Source organism: Eublepharis macularius, chromosome 8 (assembly GCF_028583425.1).
Source record: "Eublepharis macularius isolate TG4126 chromosome 8, MPM_Emac_v1.0, whole genome shotgun sequence".
NCBI lineage: Eukaryota > Metazoa > Chordata > Lepidosauria > Squamata > Eublepharidae > Eublepharis > Eublepharis macularius.
In genome coordinates, this window is record NC_072797.1 from 34,641,466 (window position 1) to 34,666,961 (window position 25,496).

The 25,496-nt window shown below is 41.1% G+C and overlaps 1 protein-coding gene across 2 annotated transcripts in view; it reads left to right on the forward strand.

Annotated features, from left to right (window-relative positions):
* IPO11 (importin 11) overlaps nucleotides 1-25,496 on the forward strand; it is a 268,026-nt gene that overhangs the window by 170,960 nt on the left and 71,570 nt on the right. For both annotated transcript variants that reach the window (XM_054986572.1, XM_054986571.1), the window contains 15 exons: nucleotides 1,290-1,422; nucleotides 6,356-6,414; nucleotides 7,113-7,161; nucleotides 8,601-8,671; nucleotides 9,815-10,007; nucleotides 10,111-10,263; nucleotides 10,514-10,557; nucleotides 11,818-11,908; nucleotides 13,505-13,552; nucleotides 14,504-14,609; nucleotides 15,831-15,957; nucleotides 17,902-17,935; nucleotides 18,066-18,106; nucleotides 19,147-19,263; nucleotides 21,158-21,271. In XM_054986572.1, the coding sequence (XP_054842547.1) occupies nucleotides 6,412-6,414; nucleotides 7,113-7,161; nucleotides 8,601-8,671; nucleotides 9,815-10,007; nucleotides 10,111-10,263; nucleotides 10,514-10,557; nucleotides 11,818-11,908; nucleotides 13,505-13,552; nucleotides 14,504-14,609; nucleotides 15,831-15,957; nucleotides 17,902-17,935; nucleotides 18,066-18,106; nucleotides 19,147-19,263; nucleotides 21,158-21,271 (1,191 nt within the window). In that variant the 5' untranslated portion in view covers nucleotides 1,290-1,422; nucleotides 6,356-6,411. The remainder of the gene's footprint in view (nucleotides 1-1,289; nucleotides 1,423-6,355; nucleotides 6,415-7,112; nucleotides 7,162-8,600; nucleotides 8,672-9,814; nucleotides 10,008-10,110; nucleotides 10,264-10,513; nucleotides 10,558-11,817; nucleotides 11,909-13,504; nucleotides 13,553-14,503; nucleotides 14,610-15,830; nucleotides 15,958-17,901; nucleotides 17,936-18,065; nucleotides 18,107-19,146; nucleotides 19,264-21,157; nucleotides 21,272-25,496) is intronic.

The window sequence follows — 25,496 nt, forward strand, 5'->3', positions numbered from 1 at the left end:
AGTTTTAACCATGGCTAAAGCTGGTGTAAATGTAACCATTAAATGGAGGCTTTTTGTGGAAGGATGCATGAGCAGGAAAGAGTTGAGGGAAGGATCCCAAATCCAGTGACCTAATTCTTAATCATTGTTAGAGACAAGGAGCCATCTTTCTGTTGTAGGCCAGACTCACGTTAAAATCAGTTAGATGAAATGTTGTCTGTCAGCATTGATCAGTGTGTATATATAAATCAAAAAGAGTCCAGTAGCACCTTTAAGACTAACCAACTTTACTGTAGCATAAGCTTTTGAGAATCACAGTTCTCTTCGTCAGATGTGTGGTGGGTCATCTGCCACGCATCTGATGAAGAGAACTGTGATTCTCGAAAGCTTATGCTACAGTAAAGTTGGTTAGTTTTAAAGGTGCTACTGGACTATTTTCGACTTTGCTACTACAGACTAACACGGCTAACTCCTCTGGATCTATGTGTATATATAATGTCTTGGGTTTTTTTGCATGACGGTGGTCTTTTTATTTGGGAAGAAGTACCTTTTCAAAGCTGATGTTTGCACAGTACTGTGTATCTCCATTGCTGCTGTATACAGAGTGTGCTACTCCAATGTTAGGTTTTAACAGACAGATAATGACATTGAGAAGTAACTCCATATTTAGGAATTTAATTTGTTTAAATCAGGTGGAATTTGTTTGTCTTCTAAATGTGTGTTGAATGCTCTGAAAAAATATTAAATGTACTGGTGATGAATGGCAGTTTTGTCACAAAGCTGTCAATATAATTCACTCTAATCTGCAGTCTAATCTTAATGTAAACCATGAATATGAAAGTATATTCTGTCAAGAACCTTTCTAAAAAATAAAGCAAAAGACTTGGGTGACAGTGGCTGTTATTAAGTAAATTAAAACAACCTTTTCCCTATTGGAATAGCAGGTTCCCATGCCAATCTTAAACAAGATTTGAAACTCAAAAACAGCCACATGGCATAGGGTACAATTATTCATTGTCAGGTTCTGCTTGGATTTAAAAAAAAATGGATGCTCATGGTAGCCTTTGAATCCTGTCTTCTGATTCTGCGTGGGTGCCCGCCCCTTTAGTAAAATCAGGTTTTGTTGTAAAAATATGCACTTAAACTACGTTCCAAAAAACTGAAGCTTTGTGACTCAGCAGTCAAGTTTGAGGAAAAACTCCCTCTACTCAATGCCACTTAACAAACATTTAGTTTAAGAGACTTTCAGCATTTGTTTTAACTTTGCTAAGCTTTATGAGTCAATTCTTTCTTTTCTTTTTTAATTGCAGCTAGCCTCTGGAATTTATAGCTTTACCTGTTCCTTGTGGAATCACCATACAGATACCTTCTTCCAACAGCTTGGTACTGCAGATGAAACTGCTATTAGTAATTCATTAGAAAGAACTCTGTTATCATTGAAAGGTAATTGTGTATAATTGTAAATTTATTAGCAAAGTGGCATTCAGATATTTCTGCTCAGGATTAAGCAGCCTAACTCCTTAGAGAGTTCAATATACAATATTTAGAATCCACAAGAGCATCTTTAGTTTTTCATGTGTAGTTTGCTTGCTAATGCTGAACAGGGAATACAAAACTGAGGTGTGCTTCTTTTTGCAACTGGAGCTTTTTAAAATATGTAGTCTCAAAATTTACAATAATTTCATTTAATCCAATTATAGCATCGGGTAGGCTGTTTTCTTTATGTACTGATGCAGTGGATTGCATAATTCATCGGTTCATGTTTGAATTTGGAGAGATGCTACATGCAAGTTTTAGCAGGCTGACCTATTTATCTTTTTTTGGTATATCATCCTATTGGATACTTGTAAATATGTCCACGTTTTTTCCCCCCCTGAATTGTTAAATGAGGTAGTCTTTCCAATTTTTTTTAACAAGTATCCTGTGAGTTAGTGACTGTCCCAAGGATAGCCAGTGAGCCTTACAGCCAAACAGCTGTAATCTCCTTTGGCCAGTTGCGAAACTATTCACTCCACTCTATCACACTTCTCTTGTATTATTTGCCACATGATTTGGGCAGATAAAAAAATAAAAATAAATCATAGTATCTTGGATGCCTGACCTAGCAGTGAACTGCAGCTTCTTCAGCTAAATTTATTCTTCATGTTCTGTACTAGAGTTTTCTTTGTCAGGAATACACTGTACATAATGGCTGCTGGGCTAGTGCGGTTCAGGAGCCAAGTGCTGGCTCTGCAACTTATTCCTTCTGCCAGCAGACGGGAAGAAAGCTGCTCTGCCTGGAGGCAAACAGCGGGCCTTGCACAGTGGTGGCTGCCATTCCCTTCACTACTCCACAGTCCACCTCCCAGGCCACAAACTGGGGCCACAGACAAGTCTGCGGCCATGACTTCTTCATGTTATGCACTTGAACAGTCTGACAACTGATAGCTTGCTCTTTATCAGGAATATACACTATGCATAACTGAGCTAGTACGGTCTGATTATTGTAGGCATGTGTTCAAATTAAATGATGAGCAGGGGCAGTTACGTGTCTCTGTTGTAACTAAACTATTATTGTTGAAGGCAAAATTTTAAAAATGCTTTTATAACCATATATATATATCTATAGACAGAATTTCTTAGAAGATTTCTCTTTTACCTTGTCTTGGACAGGTCATACAGTATTTAAAACGTAAGGTCTTTTGAAAAGTCATTTTTAAAATATATATAGATATATACAAAAGGCCCACTAAAATCCTGATGCCATCATTTCTGCAAACATTTTGAGTGTACTTCACTCTAAATATTCTGTGCATTTTGTTTGATACCTAGGGTGGTAATATTTAAAGGGCATATTGTGTTTCTGCTTTGTGAATGTATGAAAGAGTAAGTGAAAAGACCCTGTTGTCATTTGAAAAATATTAATGGCCTTCCAAAATTATTCAGTGAAATTTTGTTTTCTTTGTTTTTTTCCCCAGTAGTTTTATTTTTACTGGCATCCTGAAACCATCCCAGTATAGTGAGGAGTCACATATTTAAAGCTTCACATATGTTCAGTGTTTTAAAAAGCGGAAGTGTGTTATTGTGTTGGATAAAGAACAATTAGTACCTTTTTAGAGAGTTATATAAGAGTTACCTTATATGAGAGTTAAATAGTCTTTTTCTTCATAGTCTCTACATCATTGTGATAGATTTTGCATATGTGAAGATCTTGAACATTTCTAAAGCTAGATTTTGTGTACCAAAACCCTCTACCCTTAGAGATACAATACCAGTAGTGCATGCCCAAGGGGGACGAGTTGTGTCTTCCCACTCAGGTCTCTTTTGTCCATCACAGCAGAATTTGAGAACGTTCTCCAGAGACAACTCCTCTCTTTTGATCTAGTCCTCTGTGGTGCCCTGGCACCTATAGTGCAAAGAGCAATTTGGTAGTATGGAGGAAAGTTGCTATCAATCTGTGGCCATGATCAATCTGTGGCCATGATCAACACACAGCAGTGACTTTATATCAACTGGTTGAAGATTACAAGGTACAACTGATCGTCTCAGGTCTGAGCTACTCTCTTGGAGAGTGCTGCCAGCCTCTGAGGCGAAGGTCAGTGAACTTTTATCAACAGCACAAAAATCCATCTGCTCTGTATGAAAGTTGCAGACATATCTATCTTTCTATGCTGAACCTAGGGTTGCCAGGTCCTGATTGGGGAATTCCTGGAGAGTATGTAGGTGGAGCCTAGAGAGGGTGGGGTTTGGGGAGGGGAGGGGCCTCAGTGGGGTATAATGCCATAGAGTTCACCCTCCAAAGTAGCCATTTTCTCCAGAGGAACTGATCTCTGTTGCCTGGAGGTCAGTTGTAGTCCCAGGAGATCTCCAGCTATCACCTGGAGGCTGACAGCCCTAGCTGAACCATCTATACCAATTCCCTCAGTACTGACCTGGCAACAGATCAAATCACTAAGCAAAAGTGTCAAGTCCAGTCTCAGTTGCAACTGAGGAACAAGAAACCCAAGAAGAAACTTCAATCTGAGATAGATAAACAGAGATATACTCTCCCCAGCTTTGGTCCCAGCCCCTGGGGTGAATGTTTTTCCATGTGCTTTGGCAGATCTGATCCCAGTACCACTGAAGCCTTTCTTGAAGAAGATTCACGAGATCATTCCAATCCCAAGCACACCATCCGCTGCTAAGAATCAATTTAACTTGTAGGATCATTCTCCAAATGTCACTTTAAAAACTCCCAGCAGAATATTCTCCAATCTCTACACTCTAACACACCACCACTGAGGCCTTCTAGGATAGTTCTTCATCTTTCTAATGATTAGTGTTGCCAGGTGTTCGGTGTTCACCCAGACAGTCCAGTATTTTTGTGGACTGTCCAGGAAAAACATTATCCAAATAGTGGACACCTGACACCGCCTCCTCCCCTCCCCCCTGCTTCCAGGCAGCTTGCCCAGTGTCCTGAGTGCTGCTGGTGGCCCAGGGAAGTGGCCAGCCAGCCCTGGCGCCTGGTCTCCTTTGCAGTGCCGGCGGGAGTGGCCAGCCAGCTCACCCTGCTTCCTGTGGCTATGTGGCTCCACCAGGGAGTGGCCAGCCAGCCCCAGCACCTGGCTTCCTTTGTGGCACTGGAAGGAATAGCCCGCCTGTTTGTCCTGGCCTCCTATGGCTGCATGAAACCACCTGGGAGTGGCCAGCCAGCCCAGATGTCCAGAAATGGTGTCAGTGCAATGACGGCACTTTTGGTAGTGACATCATCACACTGGGGCTAATAAAAAAACTGTAAGTCCAGACCCCATATGGCAGCCCTACTGATGATGCCCTGTCCTCTTTCAGGCATTCATAACCTGATTCCTGGTGTCATCATCCTGGGCATGTATGCCTCCAGGAAGCCTGTGGCCTAGAGTAAATTTCCAATAGTCCTGACTGTCAATTACCCTGGACTAAGGGAAGTTGGAGGGGAAAGGAAGGCCAATCAGAACTAAGGAGGCTGGGCCATGGGAGAACGAATAGAATGCCCTCCTGAAGGGGGAAGACATTCTTCTCCCACGAGCTGAGTGGTGAGAAGTAGCTAACAGTAGGAGAGGTTCTGTCATCCTGGGAGGGTGGGTTGGACCCAGGAAGCATCAAATATTGTAGAGACCGGTCAGTTAGCCACATGAGGAAGCTTTATTGTTTTCTTATTGGCTCATTTATGTATTAATCTTGCCCAGCTTGTTGCAAAGTATCTGTTGTCAAACTATTACAAGTGTTCCACCCTCCACTTGTTTGGTGATTGCCCATCTTGTATATTCCCCTGGCAGAGAATACTTACTCTGCCAGGATTCTCACGTCTCTCACTGACTGGTCATCTGACAGCACCCTCCCCAATAGTGAGGTGTTGCTTGGAAGTGTGTGTGTGTGGGTCCTCTGGGCCCTCTCTAGTTGAACTCCCAAACTAGAGTGGTGGCAGCCAGTATAAGGCCCTGCTCCAAGTTTGAAGGGAGCAGGAAGGAAAGAGGTGTGATTGTGGGGCTAGAAAGCTCCCAGCCGGGGATACTAAGCCCCAACGAGGACCCCTGCTCTGTGACACCTGGATTCAACATTGTCAGGCTCAGTATCATGGGTACAATCCAGATCCATGGTGTCATTTTCAGGCATTCTTTCCACATTACCGTCCATGTTACTTGACTGCCTCCTGAAGGCAACTTTCACCATATACCTCTACAAGTGTTTATGATCAGCATTTGGCTCGGTTTTCATTATGTGACAGTTAACACTGATTCTTGATCCCATCAGCTATGGGCCCTGTCTGCCCCTTCTGATATTTGTTCCTCCTTTAGAACCAACGGAATGTTCCTTGGGCCAAGTGGTGGTATGTGCTACTCTTGTGTTGTCTGTTCACTGCTCCCCTCTGTACATCAACCACCTCAAGACCTAAAAGCAGAAGCAACAGTTCACATCCTCTTGTCGGAGTAGACCAATTCCATTCCTCTGCAAATCCTCTCTTCTTGGCCTCAGTTTATTCCGCAGCATTATAAGATCTCTGATTTTACGTCCTTGCCAGCTGTCCCACACATTCATTGCCATCCGCCAGCATTGGAATCTATCACCAGCAACAGCTGGATCTTGTGTATCATCAAGGTGGGATATACAATAGACCTTGCTTCATTCCCCCCCACCATCTACTGTATTCAAATGTACTCTACCCCACCCTGCCCTCCTCTTTGATAACTTATTATTGAAAAAGGTGATATGCTGCCAAAGCTTTTTTTAATCTAAAAACTAACTCAGGAAGTTTTCAAATGGGTACTTTGTGCAGCTGCAGAACCTGTCAGTGTGAGTACGCAGATGGCCACCCGGTGAATATCAGTTACTCATATACAACCTGTTTATTTTGAGGCAATAACATTGTTTTATTTTTCAGTGCTTCGTAAATTGACTGTTCAGGGCTTTGTGGAACCGCATCGGAATATAGAGGTCATGGTAAGCAACATATGTGCTTTTTAAAAAAATACATTTTGTTATAATGTGGTTAAAATCTCTTTAGAATTAAGAACTGAGACTGACAATTCTCACTGGTAATATAAATGTCTGGAAGAGTTTTCTAATGAAAGGAAAGTTGCTGAGGTTGCCTGGTATGCAAAGATGAACAGCTAGAATCAGAGTAGGATTATTTGCTACGCATGAAGGTCTCTAAGGTACTGACAATCAACATCTAAAAGACATATGAACTGTGGGGCTTATTAAAATTTGAAACTATCTTCATATTTATTTATTAAGATTTAAATTATTACTATTAATAATGACTGTTTAATTTTTTTCTTTACTAGTGCCATATCAATAGCTGAAGAATTAATAAAGTTGGACATTTGGTTTTTATGAACATAAACTATATCACATCGTTTTGTTTTAAATTGAAGTAACAGCTTTGCCTGCTGCCATATTGAACTGCCCGCTTTTGTCCTTTTCTTCAGATAGTTCTACTTGTCCTGCTCCTTACTCTCTTTCATCTGCCTGTGCAGTGCCATTTCACTCTGTTGCCTCTTCTCTAATACCACATGCTTCCCTGGCCTCCTTTGTGTTCTGCCCCTAACAAACTGATAAAACGATTTTCACTTTCTTTAGGAAAATATGGTCGATCATGCCTGTTATCCTTTTAATGTTGTTTTCACATCTTCTAGGGATTTCTACATGCAGCATTTGAGCGGCTAAAACAGTTTTTGGAATGTAGTAAGTATTCGAAAGCTGATTTTCACCTTTTGCATTATGTTTTAATCCCTAGCAAAACATTCAGCTGAGCTCATTTTCAATAGTAAACTGTATCTTGGTTTCCGTTGCCAAATGATAAAATGTTTCTTGACAAAAGGACTAGAAGCTTAATTAATTGCAACTGATGTACGTAACTTGTTCACAAAAAGCCTATCTGCATATACTGTAAAAAAAATTACATATCACTTAGAGCATTTCTCTAAAAGATCCAAGGTGAGTTTTTAAATATTCCTGTAAAGCTCTTATTGTGTCGTGTTGACTTTCTCTACTCAACCACAACTGCATTAAGTTTTTATTTGCTGTTTAATGTTAACAAATTACAATTTCTTCATTTATGTTCCAGATTTGTTTTCTCTGCCATGAATAGTTTACTATTGTTTGATATTGTTGCTTGAATAGTTTGCTATAGTGGGGTTGTTAAAATCACCTTTTATTATTGTTTATAGTTGGAATAGAGCAGAACCCACTTTTTCCAAATATCTCCATATTTGTAATGGAATCTTTGTGATGGGTTCAGAAATCTCCAAGCATTGCCTTCTGTGCATTCTTGGAGATCTTTGGATCCAATCTGTTGTCATTTTCTGTACCTCTTTTTAAAGAATCTGAGACCTGATCTGCATGTGCAGTAGAATAAGATGGGAATGAGGTGATAGATTCCGGGTGGAAGGGAGGGACTTCACCATTTTCATTTGGAACATTTAACATTTTAAATTGTTTCCCTATGTAAAAAACTTTCTGTGGATGGGAACACAGCACACCAACAACTGTACTAGGACTTTTCTCCATGCTGGGCTAGTTTTTTAGTTAAGTGATTTTATTTTAATGGAAGCATTACAATTCTTATAACAAAACTGTATTTCTTTGTTTACTTTGTAGTCACCCTGTCTCTCCAAGATTTGAGGCAGTAAAAATAAAAATAAGCAGTTAAGACAGTACGATACACAGAAACAACAAAATGAAAGAATATATTAATACAGAGCATAGAGCTGTTATAAATGACTGGATTACAATGTAGTGAAACATTATATTACATTCACACAGAGTAATATGACATGGTAGAGCAGTATAAATAATCCCCATACTGCAGATAGGGCATGAGACCGAAAGAAAGTGGCTTGCCAAAGACAATCTAGTGAATTCATGGCAAAGGTGAGATTCAGACTGGGAATTTTCTGATTCTTAGATAAAACTCTTAGCCACTGGGCCCTAGTAAACTGTGTAGAATATTTAATTTCACATGTGTCTCCTGTGTTGTTGATTTGACATGCTGCAGCATCTGTGCATCTAAGCACGGGAACTACGAGAACAATACAGAATATTTTTAAATGACTTTACAAACTATGAATACTTTTAAGTGAAGCTTAATGCGTTTGTAATTGATGTTTCTTTTTATTTACCAGGTAGAAATATAGAAGTGGATAATGTGTGCAGAGATCGTCTAGAAAAGATCATAATTCTTTTTACTAAAGTGGTAAGTTTAAGTCTCTTTTTTCATCATTCAGTACATTGTGTGTGTAAAATGTCACCAAGTTGCACGCAACTTATGGTGACCCTAGCAAGTGGCTTGCAGGGCAAGTGAGGAGCAGAGGTGGTTTGCCAGTGCCTTTCTCTGCAGAATCTTCCTTGGTGGTTTCCCATCCAAGTACTGATCCTGCTTAGCTTCCGAGATCTGGTGAGATTGGGCTGTAGCCTGCTGCCTTCCTTCCTAGTCAGTACAATACAAAGTAGGAAAAACATGAAACAGGATCTCATTACTTCCCTTATATCAGTTATTACAGTGACTTTGTATTCATTTTCTGGAACGCTGGAAGGTAGGAGAACACTGACTTACTTTATTGAGCAGTTAGGCAGAATACTGCCTGTACATTTTCTTGAGAGGCTTTTAAAAAAAGAAATGAGAGCTAGGCACTTAAGCCAGCAAATTCACTAAATCTGCATTGAGTGGCATGCCTAGAATCCAGGAGCGGCAACTCTGCTGACAGGCTATTTATCTTGAAATGCTGTTCACCCTACTTTAATAAGTCTAATTCCAGAACAGCCTGTTAATACAAAGTAGTGCAGTCTCACTAGACAGGTGAAACTCCAAATGCCTGATGACTGTTTCAAACAATGTGATTTATAAATGAAATGAGGAGTTTATTTTTGTCTGCAGTTATAGTGCATTGTGCAGTTAGAGTAATCAGGTTATTGATCATGTCTGTTTGGAATTTATTGATTATGTTTGTTTGGAATTTTACTGTGAATGAGATTACTATAACATGGAATAAAATCTTGAATGTTGGGATAAAACTGATCACATGATTTTTTTTTAAAAAACCATGATTTTAACATGGTTGAAAAACAGAAACTAATAAAGAAATAAGCATGAAGTCAGAAACTGAATGCTCTGTTTAGAGAAAAAAGAGCTCATTATGTGTTGTTAAAATGGGGATTTTTAAAATGGTTGATAATACTGAATGAAAGAACTATGTAGAAGAACAAACAGGATCACTAGAAATGACCATTTCTATAAGATTTCATTTTACCTTATCTCTCAGTATTATTATTTAATTGAGCTTTGGAAGCGTATTTCTGTTATGATCATCCTCTTCTGTTCTTCTCACATGACTTCCAGCTTTTAGACTTTTTGGATCAACATCCGTTTTCATTCACCTCTCTGATTCAGAGATCATTGGAATTTGCTGTAAGCTATGTTTTCACAGAGGCTGGTGAAGGAGTGGTGTTTGAGCGATTTATTGTCCAGTGCATGAATTTGATTAAGATGATTGTCAAAAACTATGCTTACAAGCCATCTAAAAATGTGGAAGGTAATTTTGCCAATTTTAAGTCACTTTGAGAATGCTTTTAAAAATATTGACTGTTATATATATTAAAAGTATTTATTTGTGCTGTGTGAAATATTTGTTGCAGACAGCAGCCCTGAAACACTTGAAGCTCATAAGATAAAGGCATCTTTCTTCACATATCCAACATTAACAGAGATTTGCAAGCGGTTGGTCACTCACTATTTTCTGTTAACTGAGGAAGAACTAACAATGTGGGAAGAAGACCCAGAAGGCTTTAGTAAGAAACTATGCATTATCACTCAGTCTAAGGTTTTTAAAAAATGCTGTGTGCTCATTTTCCAGAAATGTAGAAATAATGTAAAAGTTAACAGGTATAATTATTAACAGCTACTACATACAATTTTTATTACAAGTTTTCATTTAAACTGTGAACTTGTATGCTCAAGTTTGTGAATTGCTAATCATGATAGTATTAAAATATTGGATATTTATGATGTAAAACCTGTCATCCTTTATGTATGTTGCAGCTGTGGAAGAGACAGGAGGAGATTCTTGGAAATACAGTCTGAGGGTAAGCCCATATATAATTTAAGTAAATATACTTGGTTGGTGGGCGAGAACATAAACTTTTCTGCTGTCCTTTAAGTACATTTGTTGTGCTGATATAACTCCCCTCACATTGGTAAAGGCATTCAAATCCTGATAAATTCCAAGCATACCCAGGGACCTGAATACTATGCAGCCCAAAGGATGTGCCCCTACTATCTCATCTGATTGCTTTATAGCTGGAAGGTTTTGCAGCTATTCTTAAGCAATCAAAAAGTCTAGCAGGCAGTAAGCCAATTGGCCCATAATAGTTATCGAGGCAGTAAAGTGTTCTGTCTTGCTCGTATTCTTGGAGTTTGGCATGGAAGAAGGGAATGAGAGGGCTGTTACATAGGCAGAGCAGAACTCTTTAAAAAACCTACTCCATTAAATTGATCTGGCATGATACCCATATAATATCATGATGAGAAATATCATAGCATGTTTATTATCAGAGAGAAACCCTATAGAAACTCTTTTATGGGAATTTGTTCATGCCAATAGACAAAACACAGATTTTATGGCTAGACCGAAACAAATTTGTGACTGAAGTCATGTGCTTCTGTGCATGCATGAGAGCACTCAGACTTCTTCAGTTTCCCTTTCCATTTTCTGTACTACTGTATGTTTACAACCATTTCTTTACCCTTTGCATTGTCTGCTGTTACAAACATAGCATGAAAGGGCCCTTACAGGAAGAAGGAAGCTCAGAAAAGTTCTTGGACCACAGTAGTAGAGACTACGAAGATTAGGAAGGGGCTTTGGCTCAGTGACAGACCATCTGCTCTGTGTGCAGAAGGTTCCAGGTTCAACTGCTGACATCAGTGCCAGTCAGAGTAGACAATACTGACCTTGAGAGACCAATGGTAGCTTCAAGTGACTAAGCATGTCAGTGTTTTATTTTTATTTACATTATTTATAGTCCGCCTTTCTTATTGGGATTCAAGGCAGATTACATAGTATGTGAACATCAGCAAGATGTTCATTAAATGATACAATACATAAAGAGAACAGAAATTTGAAAACAAGCAGAACTCCAATACAGAGCTGAAAAATAACATGGAAACAAAACATAAGCAGATTGATACGTTAAACAGCACGGAAGTATCCAGTAGGAGCATACTTACAGCAACAGATAGTACATAGTAGTATCATAATAGTTTAATCAAGATTTTATTTTTAAAAATAATTTGCTAAATAGGTTTCTGTCTTCTGTAGTGAACAGTTCTATCTTTTTTTCCCCTAGCCCTGCACAGAAGTGCTCTTCATTGATATATTTCATGAATACAATCAGACTCTTACTCCAGTTCTTCTGGACATGGTTCACAGTCTACAAGGTACATTTCGTTATAAGATTATATCATATGTAGAGTGTTGACTTAATCCTGCCTGTCACTTCTCATAGTCTCTAGGCTTCAGAGATGGCTGGGAGATGCCTAGGAAGAGACACTGAAAATCACTATAGCTTTTCATCACCTCTCACTACAAGTTTCTTGTACGCAGTTTCTCTTCTTCTCCTTCTTCAGAGTGAAGGAATCTGTCATGCTCCATTCTTAATTGCAATGATCAAAGGAAGCTTTACTGTTTCACTGTATCAAGATATTGCTGGAGTGCAAAACTAGTACTTTCAGTTTATGAGAGAGCAGGACTAAGAGACATACATCTTTGTTCCATCACTTATACCACCATTGGCCAAGTCCAAGGCTGCAAGTTCCGATTCAACTGGAGCAGTACTTGCCCAGGTTCATGCCTCTCCCAGTCACCTGTAACAGGTACAATGATCTGTAACAGGTCATTGCCTTGCTGCCACCAGTGTGCAATGCAAGCTGCAATAGCAGAATGAGTAAAATAAGGTTGCTAATTGTGGGATAAAAGTTGGACTTTGTATGTTCTGCTTGACTCTTGGAAGTTTGGTTGTTGTGGTTTTTGTATGGTTCAGAGGAGTAGGACAGCTTTGAAAGTAGGATTTGTCGAATTAAGGTTGTCTGTGAACCTAATCCTGTTTTCTCAGACTAACAATTAAAATAAAGTATGGCTTCACATCATATCTGAACTGAGCCAAAATCCTGTTCTGAGATCTGCTGAGCTGTCCCACACTGAGAATGGGCTTTCAGTAAAACAAACTAAAAACAAAATCAAGATTCCAATAGTCAGTCTTTCAATGAAGATAATCTTTTGGCCAAGTTGTAGATGGCATCCTATACCGGTCATCTAAAAATATCAACTAGTTCAACCTTCTCTAAAACAGTTATAAGGGTTGAATCATACAAAGTGCAAGTGCAATGGCAATTTTGCATCTCCCGCACCTTCCCTCATCAGCCCCTGCGATGCTGGAGGGTTGAGGGAGCCTCTTAAGCAAGGTATTCTGAGACAATGGGGGTGGGCTGCGGTAAAGAAGGGGAGTTTGGCAAAATTGCTTTCCTTTGCTCTTCTGCTGGTGGAGTTTTCAGTGGTGGAAGAGAGCTGTTGGAGCACGTTTGTCAGCCTACCACTCTGACTATAGGGTTCTGATAACTCCATCCATCAGCTTCTCAGTCTCATTCAGGAGGATAGCAATACTCTCTTGATATTTGATCTTATGTGCTTGATTTGTAGTCAACCATACATGCATAAGAGATACTAGAACTTGTTGTGCATAAACTTGGTGTTCTCATTATCTGTCTGGATCGATGGTGGAATACAGTGGGCTGTGCCCCCAAATGTGGAGAGAAGGCAGTCTTAGGATGAGTGAAATGGCCCCCTCCACTTCAGTTTCTTTTACTTACAGGCAACTTCACTCTGATGCCAATAATATTAGGAGCTGCAAGTGCAGATTAGAGCTCCTCTATATTCCATTTCTTAGTAACTGGTCAGTCAGTAAAAATAAACATATATATCTTTTTTGAATTATAGATTTGCATTTCAATTTGTTATTTGCTTCTCCTTTCTTTCAGGTCCCACCAATGTAGATGATACCCAAACTCTATTGATTAAAGATGCTGGTAAAATTCAGTTTCTTTTATTTTCAATTAACAAGTTCTGGTTGCTTGCCTTCTAATAATTGCCATGGTTTGTTGCTCTGCCCAAATTAATTCCTTAAAGCAGTTAAGCCACAAAAGCTAGAGAGTAGTCTTTGTGGCATTTTTCATGTTTAAGTTGTTTACCTCAAACCTGTTTCTGGGAAATACACGCGAGGTTATTCAGGAGAAACGGTTAGTTCAAATTTTCTGAATGAAGATAAAATACCTTTTTAAAATCAGTAATTAGAGAAATGGTTGCTGCTTGGTCAGGTAGATTTTAAAAGGTTTAGTCAATTTTTATAAATGGTTAGCCATGATTTTTAAATGGACCCTGCATTTTCAGAGACTGTACATATCTTGATTGCAAGATGCTGGGGAACAAATAAGATGGAACAGCCACTATTTCTCCCTTCTGAGTCAACAGAAAGATCACTATTGGAAATCTAAAGCTGGTGTAGATAGAGCATGATGTTATTCAGTGTCAATTTTTACATTATCTTTAACTTGCTGAGGATTCCTTGGTGATGGTTGTTGTGGGTTTTCCGGGCTGTATTGCCGTGGTCTCGGCATTGTATTTCCTGACGTTTCGCCAGCAGCTGTGGCTGGCATCTTCAGAGGTGTAGCACCAAAAGACAGAGATCTCTCAGTGTCACTGAGAGATCTGTCTTTTGGTGCTACACCTCTGAAGATGCCAGCCACAGCTGCTGGCGAAACGTCAGGAACTACAATGCCGAGACCACGGCAATACAGCCCGGAAAACCCACAACAACCATCGTTCTCCGGCCGTGAAAGCCTTCGACAATACATCGATTCCTTGGTGTTCAATTCATACCTAATAGAGTAAATAAAATTTCCATTGAACAGAAGCATTTAACGTAAGTTGATTATTTTTTAGAAATAAAAATCTACATCTCCCCCCCCCGCCCCCTGCAGTGTATAATGCAGTTGGACTCGCAGCATATGAGCTATTTGACAGTGTGGATTTTGATCAATGGTTTAAAACCCAGCTACTAGCAGAATTGCAAGTCACTCATAACAGGTAAATCAATTAATATCTCTTATTTCTGGACTTTTGAAATAAATTCGTTAAGGTTTGGTGATAAGATTCAGTACAGGTTCATTCTAAAAACAATAGAAAGTCCTCATTTTTTGGTTACATTTCTGAATTCAGGAAATAAGAATTTATGGTTGATGTTAATGGTGGCTTTCTTTTTTTCCATCAAAAAGATGGGAGGGAGAAATACGAAAAATATTTTAGTTGTATATCTTTTATAAAAGAGTAGGCAAGTTTGGAGTTACATAGAACTCTTCAGACTGCTTGTCCCCTTGCCCTGGATTCTGGATCTGACATTAAGTATTGCTGCAGTATCTTTCTTGGCTGCTCTTGTTTCGCTTGATTTTACTCCTGCAATATGCAGTGGACTATATGTAGCTCTGGTGGGTTTGGAGAGTTAACAGACTCTGTTCAGTATCATACAAGTCTTCCAATACTTACTATACCCTGCAGCTTTAGATGTAGCATTATTTTCCACTGCATCTTAAATTCATTTGTTGGAAATAAATGTTCATAACATAAAGGCTGAGATTAGTACATTACATAGTTGACGATAAATTGTTATAATGGGGAACAAACTTATACCTTAAAAATACTTGGCCAATTATTATAAAATTGTCTAAGGACTTAGTTTTAGAGCTTTTGAAAATATTTCTCTTTGAATCTGTCAGTATCATGAATTTATCCACCAAACCTCTCCCATGGAATATTTAAAATGGTCTACACTTAAATAAGCAGAATGTTTCTCTTTGAAATAATTATAGAGGCTTTTTATATGTTCTCACATATGTGGAATTTATGGGAACAAGGATGTGGGATATGGATAGGATTTTCAACCTCCAGGTGGAGTCTTGAGATCTCTGGAACTTACAACTGATCTCCAGATTACAGAAATCAGTTCTCTTGGAGAAAATGGCTGCTTTGGAGGGTAGATTCTATGACATTATACCTCCGCTGAGGTCCTTTCTCTCCCCAAACCCTGTCCTCCCCAGACTTCATTCCCCCAAATCACCAGGAATTTCCCAGTCTGGAGTTGGCAACCATAGATACAGAGATAAATAGCTAATATTGATGCAAAAGATGTTTGAAGTTATAGACAGAAACTGAATTCATGAAAATGTATCTGGGGTATTGGCTTTTAAACTGTTGAATTCAATACAATGTTAATGACCCTGTCACCAGACAATAATTGTTTCCCTTTTAAAGGTATAAACCAATACGTCGACGAGTAATCTGGCTAATTGGACAATGGATTTCTGTGAAATTCAAGTCTGATTTAAGGCCTATGTTGTATGAAGCAATCTGTAATTTGCTTCAAGACCAGGACTTGGTGGTATGTATATGCATCAGCCTCTTCGACAAATATTTTGTGCTTGCTTATATTCCTCTCTAATTTGCAGGCAGTGAGTACTTTCGATCAATTCTAATAGCAGGGATATATATGGGGTGATCTGTTATCTTTGATAGTCTAGAATCTAGTTAAGCTTAGATTTTAATGGAAATTTTTGCAAGACCCATGTTAGTCCTTACTTAAGTTTGTTCCTGGATACATTTAAACTCTTGGAATTTGTGGGACTAGCCACAGCTCAGTAGCATGCAAAAGGTTCTAGTTTCAAGTCCCTTACTGGAGATGCTGTTTCTCTTCCATTTGGTTCTGGAAGATTTGTCCTTCTGCTGACAATGTTGATAGGAGTCTCTGGCCCAGCATGTATTTTTCTGGCCTAGCAATGTTTTTTCTGCATCACCAGTATACAGATAGTCTGCCTATCCAAACTAGTGTTCACAAGAGAAGACAGAGTTACTAGTACATGCAACTGTGCTTGGGAGAGGGGAAGGATTTTCCCAACCCCACCTGTTGACTGTGGGCTTGATCAGTTAAGTCTCTTCTTAAGTGCTGACTGATCAGAATCCAAAGGAGATGACGTGAACTTGGTCTTTTTAAAGAAGCTTTAATTTGGGAATGATCACAGTGTTCCAGTACACTATAGTAAGATGAGGGAGTTGCCCTCCATGAACAGAGCTACAGGGTCAACAATCTACCTCTCATAGAATTAGCACATAATAAATGTCATATTCATGGTAGAAAGTGCCCTCAAGTCATAGCTGACTTATGGCGACCCCTGGTGGGGTTTTCATGGCAAGAGACTAACAGAAGTGGTTTGGTATTGCCTGCCTCTGTAACCCTGGTCTTTGTTGGAAGTCTCCCATCCAATTACAACATCATCAGTCAAAACATGAAAATAATGAAATATCCACACACAAACCTCAAGTACATTACACACAAGAATCTACAAATCAGTCAACATTAGATGGGTGCATTTTATGCATACGTTTTATCTTGTTAGATAAGGTGTATTAAGAGGGAGAGATCTTTTGGAAGAGTATGTATGCATTAAAAGGTACATAACAAGGATGGACTAATATACTTCTTTTGGGCAGTTGTTGGCTTCTGCATGGGTGACCAGAGCTCTTTATATCAGTTTCTCTATATCATATATTATCAATGCTAGGTACACCTGTTTCTCATGGTCTGTCTGAGAGCACAATAGTTATCTGTTCTCTGTTGTAATTGGGTAAACTATTACCATTTCATGATCTTGTATGAAATAACATTTATATTATAACATTTAGTGATAATGCAGTTGAAGCAGCTGAATGGCAGTTAGCTCAAATAGAAGGGGAAAAACATGAAAAGGACTAAAATTTTAATAAAGGAGATAAGACACAAACTGCAGGGCATATCAGCCTGAAGCAAAGCCACATTGCATTGAATAATTTCAACCACAGGGTTATTGCACAATATTAAATTTTTCTATATCTTCTTTCCCAGGGTATAATCAATGGCAAATAACTAGCAAATAAAAAAAAATAAACACTGTCTTTATCTTTAACTCCAAAAGTTGAATGCTTGTTTGGGATTGAAAGAAATTCTCTCTTCAATGTTATTAATTTCAGATTAATTAAAAGTATGATACATGAGTTAAATTTGTGTGCCAAGTTGAGATTAGAGTGGTGAAAGTGGTGAAAGTTGTCATCTAGGAAGATATTTAAAGAGTTACATAACAAAAAATCTAAACAAGTTCTTAACATGATAGATGATATTCATCTCTGATTACAATTTCTGCATTATTTAAACCTATTATTTTTGTATCTGTGCTAGGGAAATGTAATCCCAAATTGAAATTTAAATTTTGCTAGATTGGGAGGTGTACTAATTTTTTTTAAAAATAATAAATATAGACAACATGGCCCTTCAAGATTTATTTTTCCCTTTCAGGTCCGTATTGAGACAGCTACTACTTTGAAACTGAATATCCTTTTTTTAATTTAAAGTATTCTGATCTTGTTCATCACTGAGATTGTTTTGATTCATCTTGTTTCAAAATACTCATTATGGCATTGAGATAGCAGAGATTTCAGTTTTTCTTAACTACATGTTACCTGTGGATGACTTTGAGTTTCGAACAGACCAGTTTTTACCAGTAAGTATTTTTCCTTGTAAGGGAAGAAGAATAGTTCAGCTGAAGGAACAGTGAAGGGAAGTATTTTAACTTCAGGGATATTTTAACTTCAGAAGCTGCTGCTTAGTTTAATTAACATTTCTTTGTCTGGGTTCTTAATACTCATAATGCTGACACTACACTTAACATGGCATTTACTTAATTCACTTAACATGGGATTTACTTAAAGCACTTAATTCAGAAGCAAAGAGTGCAGTTAAAATTAAAGTAGCCCCTCCTGAAATGGTTAGGATTTACCAGTGATTTCTTGTTAAGGAGTGAAATTTGAAGTTCCTTAAATCTTTGCGTGCTGCTGATTACCATTGTCTTAAATATTAATTTAATGCATTTAGTTCAAGAGTAGGATTAGAAATTAAGTATTTGAAGTCAGTTGTAAAATCTCTAAAATGTTCTTCTCCTGCATATAATTAAACAGGCTGCAGGCCACATTATGATTGAATTACAGGACTGAAATGGTGTATTCTCAGCAGGGCTGTGGCTTGGGCTGTATAGCGATTTTCTGAAGCCTTTCTTCTCTTGCTTGCTTTCATTTGTAACATGCCATTCGACAGCAGAGAGGAATTTTTTAGTTGTATGTAACTGATAAATATGGTGAAATGAGGACCATAAAAGTTTCTTCAGTGAATCAAGTCATTTCCAGTTCTTTTGTATTTCAGATATTTTAAATGATTGGCAGTGAGTTGAAGAGGAGGAGCCCACAGAAAGGAAGGGTAGAGAAAAGGGAATTCAAGGGAAGAAAGAGGGCAGGAAGTTGAGTATAAAGAAGAAAAAAGAACTGCAGGAAAATCTCTGCTAAAAGCTTAGGAACAGAAAGAAATTGTGTGCAGTTAGTATTAGAAGAGAGGACATGTAAGGAAATGTTAGATGTTTTCGGACTCTAATCCATGGAGTCATAGAATACAGAATAAAAGAGCTACAAGGGCCTCATAAGATCTCTAGAAAGATTGTCTGTACTCCTGCTGGCTCCATTAACACAAGATACTATTGTGTTTTTCTTGCAGTATCTGGAATCCATGTTTACTCTGCTCTTTCAGCTACTTCAAGAAGTTAGAGAATGTGACACAAAGATGCATGTTCTTCATGTTCTCTCTTGTATGATTGAAAGAGTCAATATGCAGGTAATGATAACATGAAATATGAAATCTCCCGTTAGAGTTGCTAAGTCCAGGTTGGGAAATTCCTAGATATTTGAGGGTGGTGCCTAGGGAGGGTGTGGCGTGGGGAGGGGAGCATCCTCAATGGGGTATAATGCCATAGAGTCCACTCTCCAGAGCAGCCATTTTTTCCAAGGGAATTGATCTCTGTAATCTGGATAATTCTGAAATCTGTAATTCCGAGAGCTCTCCAGGCACCACCTGGAGGCTGACAACCCTATCTAGATTCACAGGCACACAGAACTTAGTATAAATTGGTGAGAAGATTTGTGTAACTGAAATAGAGATTACTTTTTTTCTTTGTTACATACTTTTAGCAGTTTTTCATTTTTCATGCTGTTCTCAATTTGGTACAACAAACCAATTACTGGATTTTTTTCCTGAAGCATTATTTGCATGATTCTTTCCTGAACATGCAAAGAAGAAAAACTGTAGCTTTCTACATGCAACATTGCATATATTGACTTCACGCATAGAGGGGAAGCATGCTCTGTTTATACATAGTCATGCTTGTAAGCATGGTGTCTAGACATATAGGAATTGTATGTATGTAAGCTCTGTCTCTGTTATCAGGAACACTGCCTTCAACATTTCTGATTATAGGGATATGGTGGAACCAGCGTACTCATGCCAAATCTCTTTGTGCACATGTTAATTTCAGTGCATATGATGTCATGTGTAAATGGTTTGTGTCTATAGTGATTCTTCTCTTACAATATATATATACATTGAGTTAGATCCAGACTGAGCTGGCAGTTTCCACCAATTCCCTCTTTCCACTGCAAGACCCATTTTTCATCATTCCTCAGAGACCACTGTCCCACGATAGCAGCATTTCATAAAGATCAGTGGGCTGCAGTAGGAGGTAGGAAAATTCCATTCTGCTGATAAAAAATGTAGTCTGGATCCAGTCTGTAGTAAGCGTACTTTCAATTTACATACTTTGTGTGTGTCAGCCCAGAAATAATTGTTTACACAGTTCATTCTGTTCACTTAACCCATCATTCATTCCAATCCCTACAATAAGTATCCTCCTTTATTATCCAATTGACAATGCACTGTATTTTCAAAGTGCTGCAAAATCTAAAACTGATTTTTTTAAAAAAGATGTTAACCAGGAAATGGCTATTTAAAATGCGAGAGCAGCTTAGGCAGAAGTCTGTTTCACTCATTGAAAAAAATGAACATACACATTTTTAAAATATGGGTAGTGTTGGATAAATGTCAAGTATTATGACTTTTAAGTGTTACTCAGCATAGAGGTGGGCAGCTAGTGGCAGGTGGGCTGGATCTATACCTTGAGATAATTTGGTCTCCAAGTGGTTGGGTATTCGCAGTTGCAGCACCATGTTGGTGGCATACTAGGGCAGCTATTTATTCCATGAGTTTAGCCGACTAACTCTTCCTCCTGTTCTTCACCTCCTCCTTGTATGTTCTTAAGTGGATTCCTTACAGATTCCCTTGGTATATAACTGTTCTCTTTTGCAAGATACAGAGATACCATGTTACAATCTCAAACCTGATTCTCTTTTCTGATAAAATTTGGATGTGTTTACCTTCTGGAAGCTTTTTCCTGAAGATCTTTTAACAGGATCCAGTTATGTGGATGGCTGTAATAGACAAAACTATTCTACCCTGAGAGTATAGTTTGAAAGGAGTCATCAGCATGCCTTCGCCAGTTGTTTTACTTACGTGTAGTAGAAATCATGAAAATATCTCTTTTGGTAAATATATAATCATGGTGCTTTTGGGATTGAAGTTAGTTCTTTGATTTTGAGTTTATCATTGTAAAAGCTGATATTTTGTTTAATTTTGGAATTGATGTTTTAAAACAGCATCACTTTGATATTACCTACAGATACGACCATATGTAGGATGTTTGGTTCAATATTTACCTCTACTTTGGAAACAAAGTGAAGAACACAATATGTTGAGATGTGCTATCCTTACTACCCTGATTCATCTTGTCCAGGTACAATATTTGTATTTTTTTCTTTTAGAAATGGCTTGTGTGCTGCTGTCAGTATGCTGGTAAAAATTTAAAGATTTTCAAATTCAGAAGAGAGGCTAGAAATCAAGTTTATTAGTTCCTTGATGGAATATGGGAATGAGGATGAAAGGCTCTGATTATTACATGTAGCTTCTATATGCATAAGCTTCCTCATTCACTTTAAACTGAGCATAAAGAAAATGAAATGAGGATGATTGTTGGCGTAGGATCTCTGGATCAAGATGCATATGGGGCTGTAGACCTCTCTTTCACATTACAGCAACACAACAGGATTGAAAGCAGCAGCAGTGGCTGAAATACCCAAAGGCGGAGGAAAGGACTGATTCATTATTAAGGCAATAATAATTAGTGGTCTGATGGATTATTGAGGCAGCTTAATATCTCCTGCCTTACATCTCTGTAGCAAGTGTTGTGATGGAACAGCCTGAGGTTGCATTAGCTCCTCCAGTCTGGGTGCAAACAAGAGAAACTAAACATCCTGGGCTGCTATTTTTTAAATGAATGTTTTTAAAATTATTTTCCTTCTCTCCTGCGCTCCTCTTTTTCACATGCCTGCCAGCATTGGGAGAACAATTCTATGTGTTTGCATAGTCAACTGTTTCCTGGTTGGGGGTGGGGGGGGAGGTAACCCCCCTTTCTTTTACTTTTAGAATTTTTCTGCAAACCTGGTTGTCCATTCGAGTCTGTAGAAGTGCATGTTATGAGTCTAGATGGCCCTGATCTGTGCATTTAACTATTTGCCTTTGGGGTCACAGTCAAGAATTAGATACATTGATATTCTAAGAGAAAAGCGAGTTCTCTGCATTGTTGTACTTTTTGTTCTTGGAGATGATATTCCATCCTTCCTTATTTGTGTCCAGCCTCATACTAGGGCTGTGCTATTCGGGTTTCGCTTCGGGTAAAGATACCTGAAGCGGACCCGATTCAGAAAGCTTCAGTATTCCTGAAGCGGGGCCAGCATGCTGGCCCCACTTCGGAATACCGAAGCAAAGCTTTCCAAAGCATTCAGAAAACTTCGGGGCTTGTTTAAAGGGCCCCGCTGCTGCTTGCAAGCAGCGGTGGGGCCCTTTAAATGTCAACCCCCCCACCTCCCCCCCACCTACCTTGCAGTGGCTCCGGGCCAGCTCCTCTGCCGCTGCCGCCCGAGCCTGCGGGGTGGTGGGGAAGGCCACAGCCACCTCCTTCAGCTCTTCCTGCCCCTCAAATGGCCGTGGTGTGCCGGCAGCTGCTGGCCATTTGAGGGGCAGGAAGGGCCAGAGGAGACGGCTCCGGCCTCCCCCCCCCCCCGCAGGCTCGGGCGGTGGCATGGAGGCGGCAGAGGAGCCCGCTGGCTCCAGGCTACTCTGCCTTGTTCCGCCACTGCCGTGGCAGCAGACCACTGCCCAGCTGATGACCTTCCCGCTGCCAGGTAAGTCGGTGGGGGTTGGAGGGGTCTCCCCAGGGTTGGGTGGTGGTGGGGAGTTCCCCCCCTCGCTTCAGTATGCTCTGAATCTTCACGGAGCATACTGAAGTGATTCCCAAACCCCAAATCCAAAGCAGCAAGCCGCTTCGGATTTGGGGGTATTCCGAATCGGTTTCCTGCTTCGGGTAAACCTGAAGCAGGAATACCGTATATCCCCACCCATGCACAGCCCTACCTCATACACTAGAAGAAATTAGGGCTGCTGCATATAGATTGATAAATTTTCATCCACTTGCTAATTCCATCCTTTGGGTTTGATAAAGAATCATAGAATGGAGTTATTGTTGCTTCCTTGCAAAGAATGAAAATCATTTAACCAGTCTTTTCTATCTCTAGACTTCAATCTAAACAGTATTAATGTATTATTACTACAATTTGTTAAAGAAGAAGCAACAAATAGTTCATCTTCGTTCTTCTGTGCCTCCACACATGGGACTGCGCAGGCGCAGGCCAGCCGCCGGAGAATTTTCTAGAGCTTCCATGGCTCCGAAGGGGCCGTTTGTCGCGCGCCTCAGCGACCGTTTTCCCGCCCAAACGGTCACGTGATCCTCCAGCGACCAACGGCCCCTTCCCTCAGTTCTCTTCTTGCCGCCGCTTGGAGAGAACGTGAGCTTCGTTGCTCTCTGCTTTTGTGCTTCGTGCTTTATTCTGACTGATTGCTTGGCTTTTGACTTCGGACTTCGTGACCTCGACTATTCTTCGGATCTCGTTTGGACTTTGTTGTGGACTCGGTAATTTGACTCGGACTGTTTGTTGACCTTCCTTTTGCGTGCCCCTGAAGATGGCCTCAAAGGCTCTCTTCAAGCATTGCCTCCAATGCCACACTAAAATGGCCAAGACCGATGGCCATGAACTGTGCCTGTTCTGTTTGGGGGAGACCCATAATGTAACGGCCTGTAAGATTTGCCAGGGCTTCACCAGCAAGGCCCGACAGGAGCGCAAGGCCCGTCTTAACTCCTCCCTGTGGCAGAAGGTCATGTCCGGAGGCGCCCCGTTGCCCTCCTCCAAGGCCGGCCCTAGCCCCTCTGCCGAACGGCATTCCGGAGCTGGCTCAGTGGCCTCCGCGAGGTCGGGGTCGAAACCGCGTCCCCCGAGTGCCTCGGCGTCGAGAACGGCCTCTCCAGCGCAGGGACCGGTGCGGCCGCCCCGTAGCGCATCTTCCACCAGGTCGGATCCGAGACCGACATCGGAGCCGAGGATCCGTCTACCGAGTCCCCGATCGGAACCGACGACCGGGTCGATTCCGGTAAAATCTAAGAGATCGAGGCCGAGGTCCCCTTCGAAGGCGAGGAGCGCGTCGGTTCCGAGGTCTTCTTCGGAACCGGCGAAGAAGAAGAAGAAGACCAAACATCACCGGTCGCCACATCCCGCTCCCCAGGAAGAGGTCATCGTGCTTCCTCACACGCCTTCCCCTCATCTGGATTCCCCGGAGCCAGAGGACATCTCCGTGCCGGTGCCGGATCCGATGGCCTTCGAGACGGTGCCTGCAGAATTCTCTTCGGGACCGGAGCCGAGCCCGCGCCGTCGGATCCGAACATCGCCTGCTCTTCGGTCGCCGAGGCTGGAACCGAGCCCGTCTCCTCGTCGGAGCCGTCCGTCGCCTGCCCGTCCGTCTCCACCAGCTGCCGGTCGTGAGCGACGTCGGTCTGGGGACAGTGTCCGATCGGTCCGGTCCACCGCGTCCCGACATCGACAGGCCTCCTACCTCCCCTCGCCATACCATTGCCAGTGGGAAGGGGCACCTGCAGGTTTCTCCGTGTCGGAACCGAGGCCTTCGACATCGAGGTCGACGTGGGCTCCCCCTCCGCACCAGGTTCCGGAATCCCAGCTCGGTTCCGATGAGGAGGATGTGGAGAGCTTTGGCTACCAGTCGGAGTCCTGGTCCGAACCATCGCCAGCTGAAGAGCTTGTACCATCTGCGGACTCGCCATTCGAGGACCTCCGCATCTACGCCGACCAGATGGCGAGGATGGCCAAGGCTCTCGAGATGGACATCTCCTCGGCGGTTCCCCAGACCAAGGACAAGCTCCTCAAGCGCATTTATGGAGACAACCCGGCATATGTTGGCTTCCCCATGCTCGAGGGTCTTGAGGAAATCGTGGAGAAGGTGTGGCAGGTGCCCTGCGATCAACCTCCAACATCCAAGAGGATTGAGCAGCTTTATAAGATCAAGCAGGGTACCTGGCCGGCGCTGGTGAAACACCCTCCACCTTCCTCCTTGGTCACAGAGGAGTTCAACCCCAGGCGATCGGGTCACTCCTCGGTACCTGCTGATAAGGAGGGCAAGAAACTGGATGCCATGGGCAGGCGCCAATACATTGTTTCTTCCCTAGGTCTGAGGATTGCCAACTATCAGACCATCATGGCAGGGTACCAGCTGTACCTCTGGGAGAAGTTGGCATCCTATACGCGAGACCTCCCTCCTGAGCAGAAGGCTGTGGTGTCCCTGCTGCAGACAGAGGCTGTGAGGCTGTCTAAGCAGCAGATGAACGCTGGAAGCCACGCTGCTGACACTGCTGCTAGAGGAATGGCTTCGGCGGTGGTCCTCAGGCGCCACTCCTGGTTGCGGTCTACGGCCCTGTCCCAAGAGGTGCGTTCCAGAGTGGAGAGCATGCCATTTGAGGGGGACTCGCTCTTTTCCAAAGCGACCGACGAGACCCTGAAGAAAAAGAAAGAGGACCGGCAGACGGCGCGGTCTTTGGGCCTGGCTCCAGCGGACAAGCC